Genomic DNA, 15,127 nt, shown 5'->3' with positions numbered 1-15,127 from the left:
TCTTTGGTCTCAAGACTAAGAGGATAAAGTAAAAATGCTGTATTTAAACTTTGCTTGGATTTTTAAAATTTCCCTTTAATATCATTATGTTATTCATTTGAAATACACTTGGGATAATTTCTGTTTGTATTCAATTTTACCTTCTTCCCCATCCTGACGACTTTTCCTTTTTTTTTAGTATGTAAAATAGTAAGATGTGTCCAGAAGTCAAAACTACACAAGAGGATACACCCAGGGAAACGTTGCCTCCTCCCGCGTCCCTCCCACCCAGTTCCTTCCCACCCTCTTTAGGTAACAAATTTCATTAGTTGCCTTCTTTTTTGTTTTTTCCTTTTAAAATGAGCTTTATTGGGGTATAACTTGCAGACAGTAAAATGACCTCATTTTTGTGTGTGTGTGTGTGTGTTTTTTGAGGAAGATTAGCCCTGAGTTAACTGCTGCCAATCCTCCTCTTTTGCTGAGGAAGACTGGCCCTGAGCTAACATCCATGCCCATGTTCCTCTACTTTATATGTGGGATGCCTGCCACAGCATGGCTTGCCACACGGTGCCATGTCCGCACCCAGGATCCGAACCAGTGAACCCCAGGCTGCCGAAGCAGAACGTGTGCACTTAACCGCTGCGCCACCGGGCTGGCCCCTAAAATGACCTCATTTTAAGCGTCCAGTTCAATGAGTTTTGACAAATGTATACCTCTATGCAGCCACCCTCCCGTCAAAGTACAGACGATTGCCACCATCCCAGAGGCCCCTCTGAGCTCCCTCTGCAGTCAGTGCCCCTCTACCCGGCCCCAGGGGGCTACCGATTTGCTTGCTGTCACCATGATGATGGTGAGCATCTTTTCAGCGCTATTGCCATTCCTATATCATCTTTTGTGACATGTTAATGCAAATCTTTTGTCTATTTTTAAAAAGTAGGATGTTTGTCTCATTTTTATTGACTTGTACGACTTTATATATATTACATATTCTGGATACAAACCCTTTGTCATAAAAATTTCTTTTCTCCAAGCCAGCGACTTGTCTTTTCATTTTCATAATAGTATCTTTCAAAGAGCAAAAGTTGAGATTTTTTATGAAATCCAATTTATCAATTTTTCCTTATGTGATTAATGATTTTTATACCCTGTCCAAGAAACCTTTGCCTAGACAAAGGTCACAGAGATTTTCTCCCATTTTTTTTTTTTAAGATTTTATTTTTTTCCTTTTTCTCCCCAAAGCCCCCCGGTACATAGTTGTATATTCTTCGTTGTGGGTCCTTCTAGTTGTGGCATGTGGGATGCTGCCTCAGCGTGGTCTGATGAGCAGTACCATGTCCGCGCCCAGGATTCGAACCAACGAAACACTGGGCCGCCTGCAGCGGAGCGTGCGAACTAACCACTCGGCCACGGGGTCAGCCCCTCTCCCATGTTTTATTTAGATGTTTTTTAGTTGCAGGTTTCACTTTCAGGTCTACAACCCATGTCAAGTTCATTTTTCTGTATGGTCTAAATAAGGTGCGTGAGTTTCCCGGGGCTGCTGTAACAAAGTACACAAACTGAGTGGCTAAAACAACAGGTGTTTCTTCTCTCACAGTTCCGGAGGGCAGAAGTCAAGATAGGGCAAGAGTGTGCTCCTTCCTTGTCTCTGCTTCAGGTGATGGCTGGCAATCCTTGGCCTTCCTTGGCTTGTAGACACATCACCCCAGTCTCTGTTGTCACGTGGCATTCTTCCTGTGTCTGTCCACCTGTCTCCTCTCTTCTTAGAAGGACACCAGTCACAGCGGATCAGGGCCCATCCTCCTCCAGTATGACCTCATCCTAACTTGATTCCTTCTGTAAAGATCCTGTCTCCAAATTAGGTCACATTCACAGGCACTGGGGACAGGACTCCAACATGTCTTTCTAGGGGACACAATCCAACCCATAACATCAGGGTTACAGTTCACTTTTTCCATACAGATATCTGACTGCTCCAGCATCATTCCTTAAATATCACAAATGTAAGGATTTATTTCTGGACTCCTAATTCTGTGCCATCCACCTGTACGCCTGTCCTGTGCCTTGATTACTGCGGCTTCGTGGTAAGTTTTGAGATCAGGTAATGGTGAGCCCTCCAACTTTGTTCTTCTTTTTCAAAATTGTTTTGGATATTCTAGGTCCTTTTCATTTCTATATAATTTTGGGGTCAGCCTGTCAATTTCTACAGAAAAGCATGCTGGGATTTGGGGTAGGGATTGCATTGAGTTCACAGATCACTTTAGGCAGAGTTGTCACTATGGGGCAGAATTGTAAGATGGCCCCAAGCTCCCTGCCTCCCAAGGTACAAGCTTATTAAATAACCCCCTCCCCTGAGGCAGAACAGAACCTCTGCAAGTGATGGGCCATCACCTCCATGGTTAGGTTACTAATCAGCTGACTTTGAGTTCATCAAAATGGAGATTATTTGAGTGCACCTGACCTAATTAGGTGAGTCCTTAACTGAGACTGGGGCCTTCCTAAAAGGAGAGATTCAAAGCATGAATGGGGGGCCAGCCCGGTGCTGCAGCAGTTAAGTGCACACGTTCCGCTTCGGCGGCCTGGGGTTCACCGATTCAGATCCCAGGTACAGACATGGCACCACTTGGCAAGCCATGCTGTGGTAGGCGTGTCACATATAAAGGAGAGGAAGATGGGCACGGATGTTAGCTCAGGGCCAGTCTTCCTCAGCAAAAAGAGGAGGATTGGCAGCAGTTAGCTCAGGGCTAATCTTCCTCAAAAAACAAAACAAACAAAGAAACAAAGCATGAAAGGGGCTTTAGGAGGGCACCACGCGGCAAGGAACCTCAGGGTGCCTCTAGGAGCTGAGAGTATTCCCTGGCAAACGGCCAGCGAGAGAACAGAGACCTCAATCCTACAGTTACGAAGAACTGAATTCTTCTACTCGGAACCACGTGAGCTTGGGAGAGGACCCTGAGCCTCAGATGAGAAGTCAGCCCAGCTGATTTTTTTTTTTTTTAAGGATTGGCACCTGAGCTAACAACTGTTGCCAATCTTTTTTATTTTTTCCCTGCTTTATCTCCCCAACCCCCTCCTGTACACAGTTGTATATCTTAGTTGCTGGTCCTTCTAGTTGTGGGATGTGGGATGCCACCTTCAACGTGGCCTGATGAGTGGTGCCATGTCCACGCCCAGGATCCGAACCCGGAGCGCGCAAACTTAACCACTCGGCCACGGAGCCGGCCCCAAGCCCAGCTGACTTTGATTGTAGCCCTTAGGAGACCCTGAGCAGACAACCCAGTTACGTCATGCCCGGGCTTCGGACCTACAGAGACTGTCAGGTGAGAAATTTACGTGTTGTTTTAAGCCACTGAGTTTTTGTTAATCTGTTACACAGCAATAGAAACCTGATACGGTCATCCTGACAGTATTGTCTTCCAATTCACAAACATGGAATGTCTTTCTGTCGATACAGACCTTCTTTACTGTATGATTCCATTTACAACTTCCAGAAGAGGTAATCCATACAGACAGAAAGTAGATGAGTGGTTACCAGGGGCTGGGGGAGGGGAAAAGAAGAGAGACTGCTAATGCTAATGGGTATAAGGTTTCCTTTTGAGGTGATGGAAATGTTCTGGAAGTAAATAGTGGTGGTGGTTGCACAACACTGTGAATGTACTACATGCCACTGAGACGTACATTTTTAAATGGTTAATGGTTATTTTTATGTTATGTGAATTTTTCCTCAGTTGAAAAAAATGTTTAAATAAAAACTAAAACCTCACACTGAGAGACCACATGTTCCATCTCAGGTTGCATATGTTCCCCGGTGGGGAGTGACAGTACCCTGTGGGCGAGTCTCAGGGGAGCCAGGACTCTCACCTGCTGGTGGGGCTGCAAAATGGAACAGGCTCTAGGGAGGGGAATTTGCCAAAATCTGGAAAATTAACTATGCTGCTTTTTAAAAAAAAAGAATGAGGAGCAGGCTCTGCCTGCACAGATATGGAGAGACATTCAGATGCATTGTTAAGTGACAAACGCAAGCGCTTGTCTGTTGGCGGCATTGTGGGAACTGGGCTGGGAGGGCTGGGTGGGAAGCAAGGCATTTCTATGTCTGCCCTTTTGTGCTGATGTGTGAACTAGGTGAATATCTGGCCTCCACAGAACAGTTCAAGGTAAACAAGAAAAGACCAGCATCCACGGCTCCCGCTCATCTCCCTCCCTCCCTGACCTTTCCTCTTCCCCTCCCTCTTTCCCTCCAATCCGGGCCACTCACCTCCCACCTGCCCACCAGTGTCTTCCTACCTGCTGTGCCCTCTGCCTGGAATGCCTCCTCCCCATTTGGAATGGCTGACTTCTTGTCATTCTTCTCAGCTTTAATGTTACCACACCAGAAAGGCCTCTTCATCTTGCTTGTTCGTGTATCGTTTCCCTATTTGTTGTTTATATCCACACACGTGCACAGCCACCCACCCACACAGACACACACACCAGGAAAGAAGCCTGGAGGCCGGCCTGGTGGCACAGTGGTTAAGTTCACACGTTCCGCTTCGACGGCCTGGGGTTCGCGGGTTCAGATCCCGGGTGCGGACATGGCACCACTCAACAAGTCATGCTATGGCAGGCATCCCACATATAAAGTAGAGGAAGATGGGCACAGATGTTAGCTCAGGGCCAGTCTTCCTTAGCAAAAAGAGGAGGATTGGCAGCAGATATTAGCTCAGGGCTAATCTTCCTCAAAAAAAAAAAGGAACAAAGCCTGGGTGAGCAAGGTAGGGCCAGCCTTCCTCTCTCTTGTGTCCTCGTGACCTAGCCCACCCCTGGGACACCACTCACTGACCTTGGTGACCTCGTGCAGTTCCAGAGCATCAGATAACACCTGTCCCGACAGCTCCCCAACTTCTCTCTGCAGCCACCCAGCCTGTCCTCTCAGCTCCACATTCATATGAATCTAAGGTCCCAAGGAGAGGGCCCCCAGGCCTAGACAGTGCCCCTCCTGGCAGGAACTCTGGCCTGTACTGGCCTCCAGGCATGAGGCCAGACGCCTGAGATGGCCCAGTGCCGGCAGCCAAGAGGAACATCTGCCTCGCCAACCCTCTTCCAGCTCGGCCTTCCAGACTGCCGTGTGGCCCTTGCTTAGGACGAAGGGCTCCTCCCTTGAGCCCCCAACCATGGCAGGCTTTTCTGTCCCCTCACTGGCCTCAAGGAAGTGAGTCTCCTTCCCCTGCAGTCCCCCTGCCCGCTTAGCTCTGACCCCAAAGGGCTCCCACCTGCCCCAGCCTGATTTCCCAGAGACTTAGGCTGTTTCCAGAAACCAGGTCCTTCCCTGCCAGGAGCCAAGACTGGGCCTCACAAGCGTGTTTTCCAGAAGCTGTGGGGCCAAAGGTAGCTCCCTCAGAAACCATCTGCCATTGGGTGAGCTGGCTGAGAGGGGCTCCCTTTCCCCACAGGAAGCCTGCTCTTCTGGTGGCTTCTCAAAGAAGGCAGGAGGGGCTGGTATAGGCCAGACGATCCCCTCTCCAGAGTTCCCAGAGCCCAACAAAAGGCCCCATTGAGGTCCTCAGACTTGTCTCCCACATCTGGGACCTAGGGTCAGGCCTGGCCACCCCCTCCCTGCTGTGCCCCAAGGCGCTCTGGCCTACGCTACCCTCCTCCCTCCTCCACATGACCCCAGATGGCTCTACCGCAGACACAGGGCCGGGAAGCCCAAGAGAGAGTTCCGAGCTGCCAGCCAGGCCTCCTCAGGCAGTGGCAGAAAGGGACACAAGGCCCTGCGGGCGGGAGAAGGGCACAGGAGCCTCTGCACCCAGCAAAGCCCACTACGGTCAAATCTGCACATTTGCTAGGGAGGTGGTGCCACACCCAGAGCTGGGGTGCTCCCCGCCAGCCAGGGGCTATCCCCTGTCCCCTCTGCTCAGTCTCAGGCAAGGGGAGGAAGGGCAGGAGCAGGGAGTGGTCAGTTTGCCTTCTTCAGCCTCGTGGAGCTGGGCCTGCCTGCCTCAGTTTACCCAAGGGGAACTGGAGGAGCTGGCTGCTGAGGTGGGGGCGGGGAACAGGAACACCCACTCCCAAGCCAGGTTCCCCCATGGGGCCATGACAGCAACCAGCCCCATGGCGGTACGAGTGGGCTGGCCAGGGTGGGGTGGGGAGCAGTGAGTGCAGGAACCCACAGCAGCCTCCCTGTGTCAGGATTAGGAAGAGATGCTGGGAAGGGCCCAGAATGAGGCAAAGGGCGGGTTTGCATAGCTGTGGTGGGGACATAGTAGAGTGGCAGGGAGCCACAGGACAGCCACGTCCCCTATGGAACGGGCAGCTAGGAGACACAAGAGGAGCCCAAGGGCCTGGGAGGGTGGCCTCGGGAGGAACGCCCCACCCACCCAAAGAGCTGCACTGCCACAGAGGTGCCCCGGGGAGGGCGGGCTGGCTGCAGGGACAGCTGGGCCTGCCTGGGCCCCAGTGGGTTGCAAATGTCCCCCTTCTTCTTCTACAGACTCATGTGGCCACCCAATCCCTTCCCACCCTCTCATCCCCACCAAAGACACACTTTCTCACCAGACACAAAGACTAGAAATATTGTACGACTCCATTTATATGCATCTTCTAGAACAGGTAAATCCACACAGACAGAAAGTAGACTAGTGGGTGCCAGGGGCTGGGGGAGAAACTGCTAATAGGGATGGGGTTTCTTTCTGGGGTGAGAGAAATGCTCTGGAACTAGATAGCAGTGATGGTTGCACAACATTATGAACATACTAAATACCCCTGGAATGTATACTTTAAAAAGGTCAAAATGGTAGATTTTATGTTATGTGAATTTTTCCTCAATAAAAACATTTTTCTTCACAAAACAAAGTGCAGGTGTTTCAACTCTAACATGTACATTTCTTTATCATAAAAGAAAAAAAAACAGTAAATAATCAGCTCCGTCCTCCCTCAGGCCACCAAGTCACCGGAGCGGGGAGCTGGGGTGCCTGGAGTCCTGGACACAGGGAGCTAGGGAGACTGCAGGGAGTCGCAGGAGCCAAGGCTGGGCCACCTCCGCGTTCACCGGATCTGGTGTGAGGACGAGGGGACAGAGAAGGGAAGCTGGCCCGTCACCTTTGGTCCTCTAGCAGGGCAGGACAGTCCACCCAGAACCAAGCCATTCCCCCCCCCCCCCAGCTTGAGCTGCCTGCCCAGCACTAGGGCCACCTTGGAAGGGCCTCCTCACCGTGTACTTGTCCCATTTCTTCTCGGGGTCGTACGGCTCCCAGCGGCTGGCAGGGAAGATGTGCTTGTTCTTCTCGTACCAGCTCCGCAGCACCACCTTGCCCGCATGCGACTGTGGAAGGGAGGAGGGCCGGGCCCTGCGGCTCAGGGGCCCTGGCTGCCTGACTTCTCCTTCCCGCCACTTCTCCTCCTGCCTGCCCAGCGCCCTGGTACCACCGTACCTCGTCCTTCTCCACGGTGGCATCACTGAGCAGCCTCACATCATCGTGAACGTCAAAATTAAAGAGTGGCCCTGCAGGGGAGAAGCAGCCGGCCCACCGTCACGCTGCCTCCCTGCAGTTTGGGGACAAGTTGCTGGGGAAGGGGAGGGGCTGGGTCGGACAAACTCACCACTCTTCCCTCGTGCCTTGGTGACGATGAAGTCATAGAAGCTGTGGTGCTAGGAGCCAAGGGCAGGAAAGCCACAGCTGATGACCCATCTCGGCCTCTCCCGCTAGCCACATGCAGGCTCTACTCCCTACACGGCACCCAGCAGCCCAAGCCAGAGCCCCAGAGCAGGCCCTCTCCTGCAAAGCCCCCAGGCACGCCAAAGCCCCCCCTACCTGGGGCTGTGGGGAGAGAGAAGGCACTCACATGGGGTATGATTAGGTCTTCCTTGATGTACATGAGCTGCTCCACCCCAGCTGACCTGAGGGAGAAAGGCAGGAGGGTGTGGACGGACAAGGAAGCGGCCAGCCATGGCAGGCTGCAAGGTGGGTGAGCCTGGGACCAGCGCCCCGCTGTCCTCCACCTCTGGGCTCAAAAACAAGGCAAGCCAGCTCGTCTAAGCTCCCTGTGGTGAGAAGGATGGAAAAAGCAGCCTGACCCTCTTCTCAGGGGCACAGTGCCCAGCACGCCACCTTTCTATCCAGGGAGTGGTCACCCTGGTGCATGGCAAGCAGAAGCTACCGCCTGGGGTCTCTGGTACCAGGGCTAGGACCAGGGTGGGTGCTCACATGGCCACTTGCTCGGGCATGTGCATGTGCGCACGCACACACTCACCTGAGCTCACTGAAGTCCTTGCGCAGGATTTCGAGAGCCTTCTGCAGGAACTGCTGCATTGTGTTGCCCTTTTTCATCTGCATGAGTGGCCAGAGAGCCGGCATCCAGGAAACCAAGGAGTTGGCAAGGGAAGATGAAAGCCCAGAGAAGGGCTCTTAAGAAGGCAGTGAACTAGAGGCCCCTACCAGGGACCCTGGAGTCCTTACTACCCCCAGAGTGGGCAAGGCCCTCTTTCCTGCTCTCCCCAGGATCCCTAGGGGCCACCCACATAAAGGGGCCTTCGGGCTTCCAAAGTGAGGACAGAAAGCTCCTTTCTGCTGAATCCAAAGGAGGCTGGGCCTGAGGGACATGGGGATCGGGGTACCGGTTCCACACTGCCTACCTTGACAGTCCGTCGGTGCCCAGAGCCATCCCAGTAACTGAAGGTAATTTCAATCTCCTCGCCTACAAAGCAGAATTGCCTCTTGGCCTCCAGACCTGTGTGTCCCTGCCCCGCGACAGCTCCCTGGGGCTCAGGGCACCGCCCAGAGAACTGTCGGCAAGGGAACCAAGAAAGCCAGCTGGGCCGCAGCCCTCGCTGCTTGCCGCCCCCGGTGCCCCAAGGCCGGGCCAGGTGCATCCCCTTTGGCAACCACTCACTCTTTTTTTTTAAAATGAATTAATTTATTTTTCTTTTATGTTTTTGGTGAGGAAGAGTGGCCCTGAGCTAACACCTGTTGCCAGTCTTCCTCTTTTTGCTTGAGGAAGAGTGGCCCTGAGCTAACATCTGTGCCAGTATTCCTCCATTTTGTATGTGGGATGCTGCTACAGCGTGGCTTGATGAGCAGTGTTAGGTCCGTGCCTGGGATCTGAACCCATGAACCCCAGGCTGCCAAAGCGGAGAGCACAAACTTAACCACTATGCCACCAGGCTGGCCCCGCAACCACTCACTCTTGATCTTCTCCTGCTTGGCTTCCCACTCCTGCCGCAACTCTTCCCGGAGCCGATTCTCCTCCTCCTGAGAGGAAATGGGTAAAGGAGGGAGGCCCAGGGCTGCTCAGGGGGCACATAGGGCCCCATTCCCTAAGTAAAAGCCTCTGCCAGAGCCGGGGCTGGGGCCGGGGTCAGGTGCCTTTACCTCCCGGTCTCGGTCAGGCAAGAAGCTTGTGTCCACATCTGGGTTCTTCCCCAATTTCCTCTTCTTTGTGGTGATCTCTAGAGCAAAGGGACACATAGGAGTCAGCTCCATGATGGGCCCCACTGCCGGGGCACCCTGGACCTTCACTGCTTGGGCCTCAGCTCAAACACCACCTCCTCAGAGGCTTCCTGGACCATCCCGGCGGGATGCACCACCCTCTGCTCCCAGCCACAGTGGCGTGCGCCACCCTCTTCACAGCACCTACAGAGACCTAAAAGGTGCTCTTGCCAAGAAGCCTTCACCTTGGTCTCCACTGCCAGCAGCTGGACAGGAGAGTGGGGACCATGTTCTTGTCCCATCAGCTGTGACCTGGAGTACCTTGGGGGACTTAAGGCATCAGCGCCAGTGTCAGAGAGAAGAGGGGCCCCTTGTGCACTGGAGGGGCAGGGCATCCACAGAAGGGCGGATGCTTGGCGAGGGCCCCCTGAGGGCCAAGAGCTGTGCTCATCACAGTCACCTTTCTGGTGTCTCCTCTAATCCTCACAATAGCCCCAAAGGGGTATGACATTCCTTTTTCCCAGGTGAGGAAACCGAAGCTCAAAGTCCCATGGCTACTACACTGCAGCCAGCAGGGAGAAGGAAGGGAAAGGCGCCACTTGGGCTGAGGCCATCTTGGACTCTGGGACTTGGTTTCCCCAATGAGAACACAGATGAACTAGAACAGTGGTTCTTCAACTTGCTGGTCTTGGCACACCTGAACACTCTTACAAGTTACTGAGGACCCCAGAGAGCTCTTGTCTATGGGCACTGTAGCCATCAATATTCACCAAATTAGAGATTAAGCCTGAGAAACCCTGAAGACTCAAGAACAAGAAAGCACGCACTCTGTTAGCTGTCGAAGCAATGACATCATCACGTCACGTGGCCTTGGGAAAACACCATCACACACTCATGAGAACAAGAGTGCAAAAGGCCAAGAAATAGTTTTGACCTGGAGACCTCCTGAAAGGATCTTGGAGACCCCGAGGCGTCCCTGGAGCACTCTTTGAGAACTGCGGGCCTAGGAGACAAGCCTACACCCCAGTCTGCTGCTCCAGGGCAGTGGTTCCAGAGCCTGGTTACACATTAGAATCACCCAGAGTGGGCCAGCCCGGTGACGCAGCAGTTTAGTTCGCACCTTCCGCTTAGATGGCTCGGGGTTCGCTGGTTCAGATCCTGGGCACGGACCTACACACTGCTTATCAAGCCATGCTGTGGCAGGCGTCCCACATATAAAGCAGAGGAAGATGGGCACGGATGTTAGCTCAGGGCCAGTCTTCCTCAGCAAAAAGAGGAGGATTGGTGGCAGATGTTAGCTCAGGGCTAATCTTCCTCAAAAAACAAATGAAAACAAACAAACAAGCAAACAAAAACAACCAAAAGAAGAATCACCCAGGGGCCGGCCCTGTGGCTGAGTGGTTAAGTTTGCGTGCTCCGCTTCGGTGGCCTAGGGTTTCTCTGGTTCGGATCCTGGGCGCAGACATGGCACCCCTTGTCAGGCCATGCTGAGGTGGCGTCCCACATAGCACAGCCAAAAGGACCCACAACTGAAATATACAACTACGTACTGGGGAGATTTGGGGAGAAAAAAGCGAAAAAAAAGAATCACCCAGAAAGCTTAAAAAAATCTCACACCACTCCCCCATCACTGAGTTCCCAAAACAAAACCTCCGAGGGTATGGAAGTGCCCAGAAAGCCCCAGTGACACACAGCAAGGCTGACAGCCTTCCCCGAGACTTGCACTGTCTACAACAGTGGCCCCTGCCACCTAGATGCGTAGCTCATGTGACAACGTGCTGATGGTAACATTCTGCATATCGAGTATTACTAACTAGTACTGAAATTAACTTTGCCCATTTCTTTTCAAGTCTTTTACTGTGGCTCCTGGAACACGCAAAACCCCGGGAAGCTCACAGGCTCTTCCTCCTCACCACAGTGGCCGCTCCTCTCAAAGCCATCACACCCGGCCTGTCATCACACTGTGCAGTGCCATGTCCTGCACTGTTCCCTGGCCATCACGCTTTCTAAACCAGCCCAGGCCTACCACTGCACCCTCCCAAGTCCTCAGATGTGTCCACTCCTGCCTGCTCCGCTTCTGGGCACACTCATCTCTAGACTCCACACACTTCCCCACCCCCTATCTCTCTGGCTGCTAATGAGATTCTCCTCATCCTGAAGGCCTCGCTCAACTGTGCCCCAATGGGAGACTTTCCCTGAGCCCTGGGCTGGCCTCAGGCCCTGGCAGGGCACATGTCCACTCGTGTGACTCCCACAAGGAGGGGCAGCACCTTGCTTCTGTCCATCTGCCTCAGCCCTGGCCTGGCCCGGAACAGGTGCATGCACCTAGGAGCCCCATGCCAGCTTCCTCCTTGCTCATCAGCCTTCTCAAGTTGCCCCTGTTGTCCCTTGTTCCCTCGGCTGAGACCTGTACTGTCCAATTAATAGCCACCGAATTTCTGTGGCTGTGTCCATTTACCTTGGAAATAATCAAACAGAATTAACAATTTGGTGTCCCAGTCACAAGAGCCACATGCTCAGGTGACACCTGGTAGCGCAGATGCAAACACTTCCATTATCACAGAAAGCTCTACTGGCCAAACTGGTCTACACCATCTTCTCCCCTCCTCAGTCCATCCTCCACCACGGGACCTACAAAGGGCAGCTACGGGAGCCTCCTTTTTTTTTCTCTTTTTTTGGGGAGCCTTCTTGCTTGGGCACCAGCCTCGCTCTGGCAGCCTCTCACACTGAAGCCCCACACCCCTGACCAGCGGTTGCACACCTGGCTCGGACTCACTCTGCCACTGAGGTGAGCCCCTCACTCAGCTTTGCACACGGAGCACACCTGGCAATCGAGGTGGTGTGGCGGATGTGCTTCTTCACTCTAGAGCCAGAAAGCCGGGACAGAGCTCTGCTGGCAGCGCCCCTTCCTGGGCCCCCAGCCTGCCCTCACCTTCCCTTTCCAGCTCTTCCTCATAAATGACCACCTCCTCCTCCTCCTCCCCTGCCTCCTCTTCCTCCTCTAGAGTGAAGGACAGGCTGGAGATCTTCCGCTTGGCCTCCTTCTTGCGCTCCTTCTCTCGCAGCTTCTCCAGCTTCCTGCCAAGGCACGGGTGGCTGTCATGCACCATGTCCTGGGCCCCGAGGCCTCTTCCCTGACCCAGAGCCACCTGTGTGCTCAGTGTGGGGCCCCTGTGGTGTGGGCCCAGAGGAATCCTACTGCCTTGGGTGACTCCAAGCTCATGGGCAGGGCTCTGATGACAACACAGGGGTCCCCCCTTCAAGGTGCAGGAACCACCTGCCCAATCCCCAAGCACTAGCTGCATCTCAGGGGAGGGCTCCTGGCAGGGAGGGGAGGACCCACAGCTGCAGCTCCTTCGACTGCTCCTTCTTGGCCAGCTGCTTCTCCCGCTCCTTCACCAGTGCCTCCTGCTTGGCCTTCATGTCATTCAGGGTCACAAGACCTGTGAGGAGACACAAGGGTAAGGGTCAGTCACCTGGAGCCAGGGCGGCTCTGAGTCTGGGAGAAGATGGCACGCACGCCTCGCTCACCCACGGTGCTGGACTTGAGCTCCGCCTCCACTGCGTCGTAGTGTGCAGAGAACTTCTTGTCAATGTTGGATTTCATTATGTTCTCCTGTTGGGGAGGGAGAGAAGCAGTGAGGGCCACCCACCACCCCACCGTGCAAGAGAGGACCGGAGTTCCAGTCTCAAATCTGCCCCCGGACTCACTATGATGTGACCTTGGGAAAGACACATTCTCTTTCCCTAGTTGATGGAAGGTCCCACAGGGCTGCGAGGGGCTCTTCCAGTGCTGAGGGAGCCAAATGGGCTCATTTCCCTGCGACCTCTGCACTTCTCTGGCCCCTCCACATCTCCAGCTGGGGACCAGAGCTCCCTCAGTGGCCTGAAGCCACAGCCCTAGCTGCCTTTGGCATTTTTCATGAAGTTCTGGAGACCCAAGCCAAGGGGTGACAGAAGAGAGTGAAGAGTGGCCAACAGGCCTAGTCCCCTACTGAGCAATGTTATGTTACTCCCTCTTGGCCTCAGATGTTGCCAGTGGCTTCCCATCAGGCTGCCCCGCTCCAGCCCACTTGGTACTATGTAGGTCCCTCTCTGGCCAGTGGCCTCCAAAGGAGGTGACCAGCAGAGAAATGTACCTCCAGCTGGCTGGAGAGTCTGCACTGAGACAGGAGGGGCAAGGCAGGAGCGTGAACCAAGGCTGAGCCAGGCCTCAGTGTGCGGCTGCTTCCTTGGGCCTGGCTGTCACAGTCCCTAAGGTAGAAGTCTGCTCTCTTCTCACGCCCTGAGTCCCTGCTCTTTGGATGAGTCTTTCCCAAAGGTCCAAGCAGAGGGCTCTTCCTTCCTGACCGCCCACTGCCACTGGCCACTCACTGAAGCCCTTAGTGAACTGCTAACCCTCCAAATGCTCAGCGCCTGCCTTTGTCGCGGGGCTCCGGAATGAGCCTTAGCGGCCGCTGGATTGCCAGGGGCCTGGGGAGCCTGCCCTTCCTGGTAACCATTGGGTCAGAACAGAGGCCTCGCTCTTAGGGCTGAGGGGCCAGAGCCAGGATGCTCTGTGCCCGCAAGGGGCGCCCCAATGCCACCAAGGGAACCATTGGTGGCTCCCTCCTGTTGGAGGCTTGTCAAAAGCTAGCTCGTCTCAGCCTTCTGAGCCCATTCTACAGATAAGCAGACTGTCGCCGGCTCGCTTCTGCCTCTTGCGGGAGGTCAGCGAGCAAGGGTCCCGCCCCGGCTCGCCGCCCGCGCTCTGCGCCCGCCGCCGGGACTCGCGGCGGGCGGCGCGCATGCTCCGAAGCGCCCAACCCCGCCCGCACCTCGGCGATTCGCTGCTTCATCTGCTCCATCTGTTCGCGCTGCTTCTCCCGCTTCTTCATCAGGTGCATGGCGCGGCCCGCCTCGCTCGCGGCGCCCTTGTACTGAGCCATAGCGGTGGCGGCGACAGCGACAGCGGCCTGACCGAGTCTCAGCGGTTGCGGCGGTAGACGTGCAGTCAGCTGACGCTCGCGCCGTGACGTCGGTCACCAGGGGACGCGCGGGCGCCCCGCCCCGCCCTAGCACGTGACCGCCCGCCGCCCCGCCCCGCCCCTTCGGCCGCACGAGACTGGCCTCGGGTCCTTTGCGCTTCCCGTGCCCCCGCCCGAGTCTGGTTCCCGGTCCCTCGCTTCCCCAATTCCTCGACGTGAACCCTTGGCCTGAGACTGGTCCCCCAGCCCTACTTCCTCGGGTTGACCCCAATGCTGGGCTCCCGCGTCCTCCCATTTCCTTGATTGACGCGGGCCCAAGGCTAGACCCCCCCCCCCCCCGCCCCAGTTCCCTTGCTGCCTCCCTGCAGGTCATCCCGGTTTCCCGTGCTTCCTCAACTTTGACCCCCACGCAAGACTGGGCCCTAGGCCCTAATTTCCCCAGGCCATGAGGCTGGGGTTCTGCTCCCTCTGCTTCCTTCTCCTTGAATTGGAAGCAGGGACTCCGCCCCCTCTGCTTCTTCCACTTTGACCCCCACCCCAGGCCAAACCTCTCAACCCCACTTTCCCCCACAGTGACCCCCAAGGGCTGCAGTCCTGGTGCAGGGTGGCCTTAGACAGGTCGATGTGACTTCTTTCCTCTGTACAGCCTCTTTCTGTTCAGAAGCTCTGTAATTTCCTGATGAAGAAGGTCACCTTTTACCGCCGTCAGGAGCTCTAAGACTTCCAAACTCAGCCAGCCAGCGTTAACAGTCTAAGCCCCACCCAGTGTCCAGCTTTTAG

At 54.8% G+C, this 15,127-nt stretch overlaps 1 protein-coding gene across 1 annotated transcript; it reads right to left on the bottom strand.

Annotated features, from left to right (window-relative positions):
• Positions 1 to 6,526: 6,526 nt before the first annotated feature.
• Positions 6,527 to 14,443, bottom strand: FAM50A (family with sequence similarity 50 member A). The gene is made up of 13 exons (XM_003365909.5): positions 14,198 to 14,443; positions 12,912 to 12,996; positions 12,724 to 12,823; positions 12,313 to 12,458; positions 9,324 to 9,400; positions 9,137 to 9,203; positions 8,588 to 8,649; positions 8,206 to 8,282; positions 7,798 to 7,852; positions 7,555 to 7,603; positions 7,386 to 7,456; positions 7,166 to 7,276; positions 6,527 to 7,008 (listed from the first exon to the last, which is right to left on the bottom strand). The coding sequence occupies exons 1-13, from the start codon at positions 14,306 to 14,308 to the stop codon at positions 7,000 to 7,002; spliced, it is 1,020 nt and encodes a 339-aa protein (XP_003365957.3). The 5' UTR covers positions 14,309 to 14,443; the 3' UTR covers positions 6,527 to 6,999.
• Positions 14,444 to 15,127: the final 684 nt, after the last annotated feature.

The sequence above is a fragment of the Equus caballus genome, chromosome X, assembly GCF_041296265.1.
Source record: "Equus caballus isolate H_3958 breed thoroughbred chromosome X, TB-T2T, whole genome shotgun sequence".
NCBI classification, from domain to species: domain Eukaryota; kingdom Metazoa; phylum Chordata; class Mammalia; order Perissodactyla; family Equidae; genus Equus; species Equus caballus.
Note: the sequence above shows the minus strand (reverse complement) of the source record. Positions and strands in the feature narration are given on the sequence as shown.

Excerpts from the sequence above, each read along its gene's own strand:
- FAM50A (XM_003365909.5), bottom strand. The coding sequence starts at position 14,308 with ATGGCTCAGTACAAGGGCGCCGCGAGCGAGGCGGGCCGCGCCATGCAC. Across the intron at positions 9,204-9,323 it reads TGCCTGACCGAGACCGGGAG|GAGGAGGAGAATCGGCTCCG; the intron begins GTAAAGGCACCT and ends ATTTCCTCTCAG. Across the intron at positions 8,283-8,587 it reads GGCACCGACGGACTGTCAAG|ATGAAAAAGGGCAACACAAT; the intron begins GTAGGCAGTGTG and ends CCACTCATGCAG.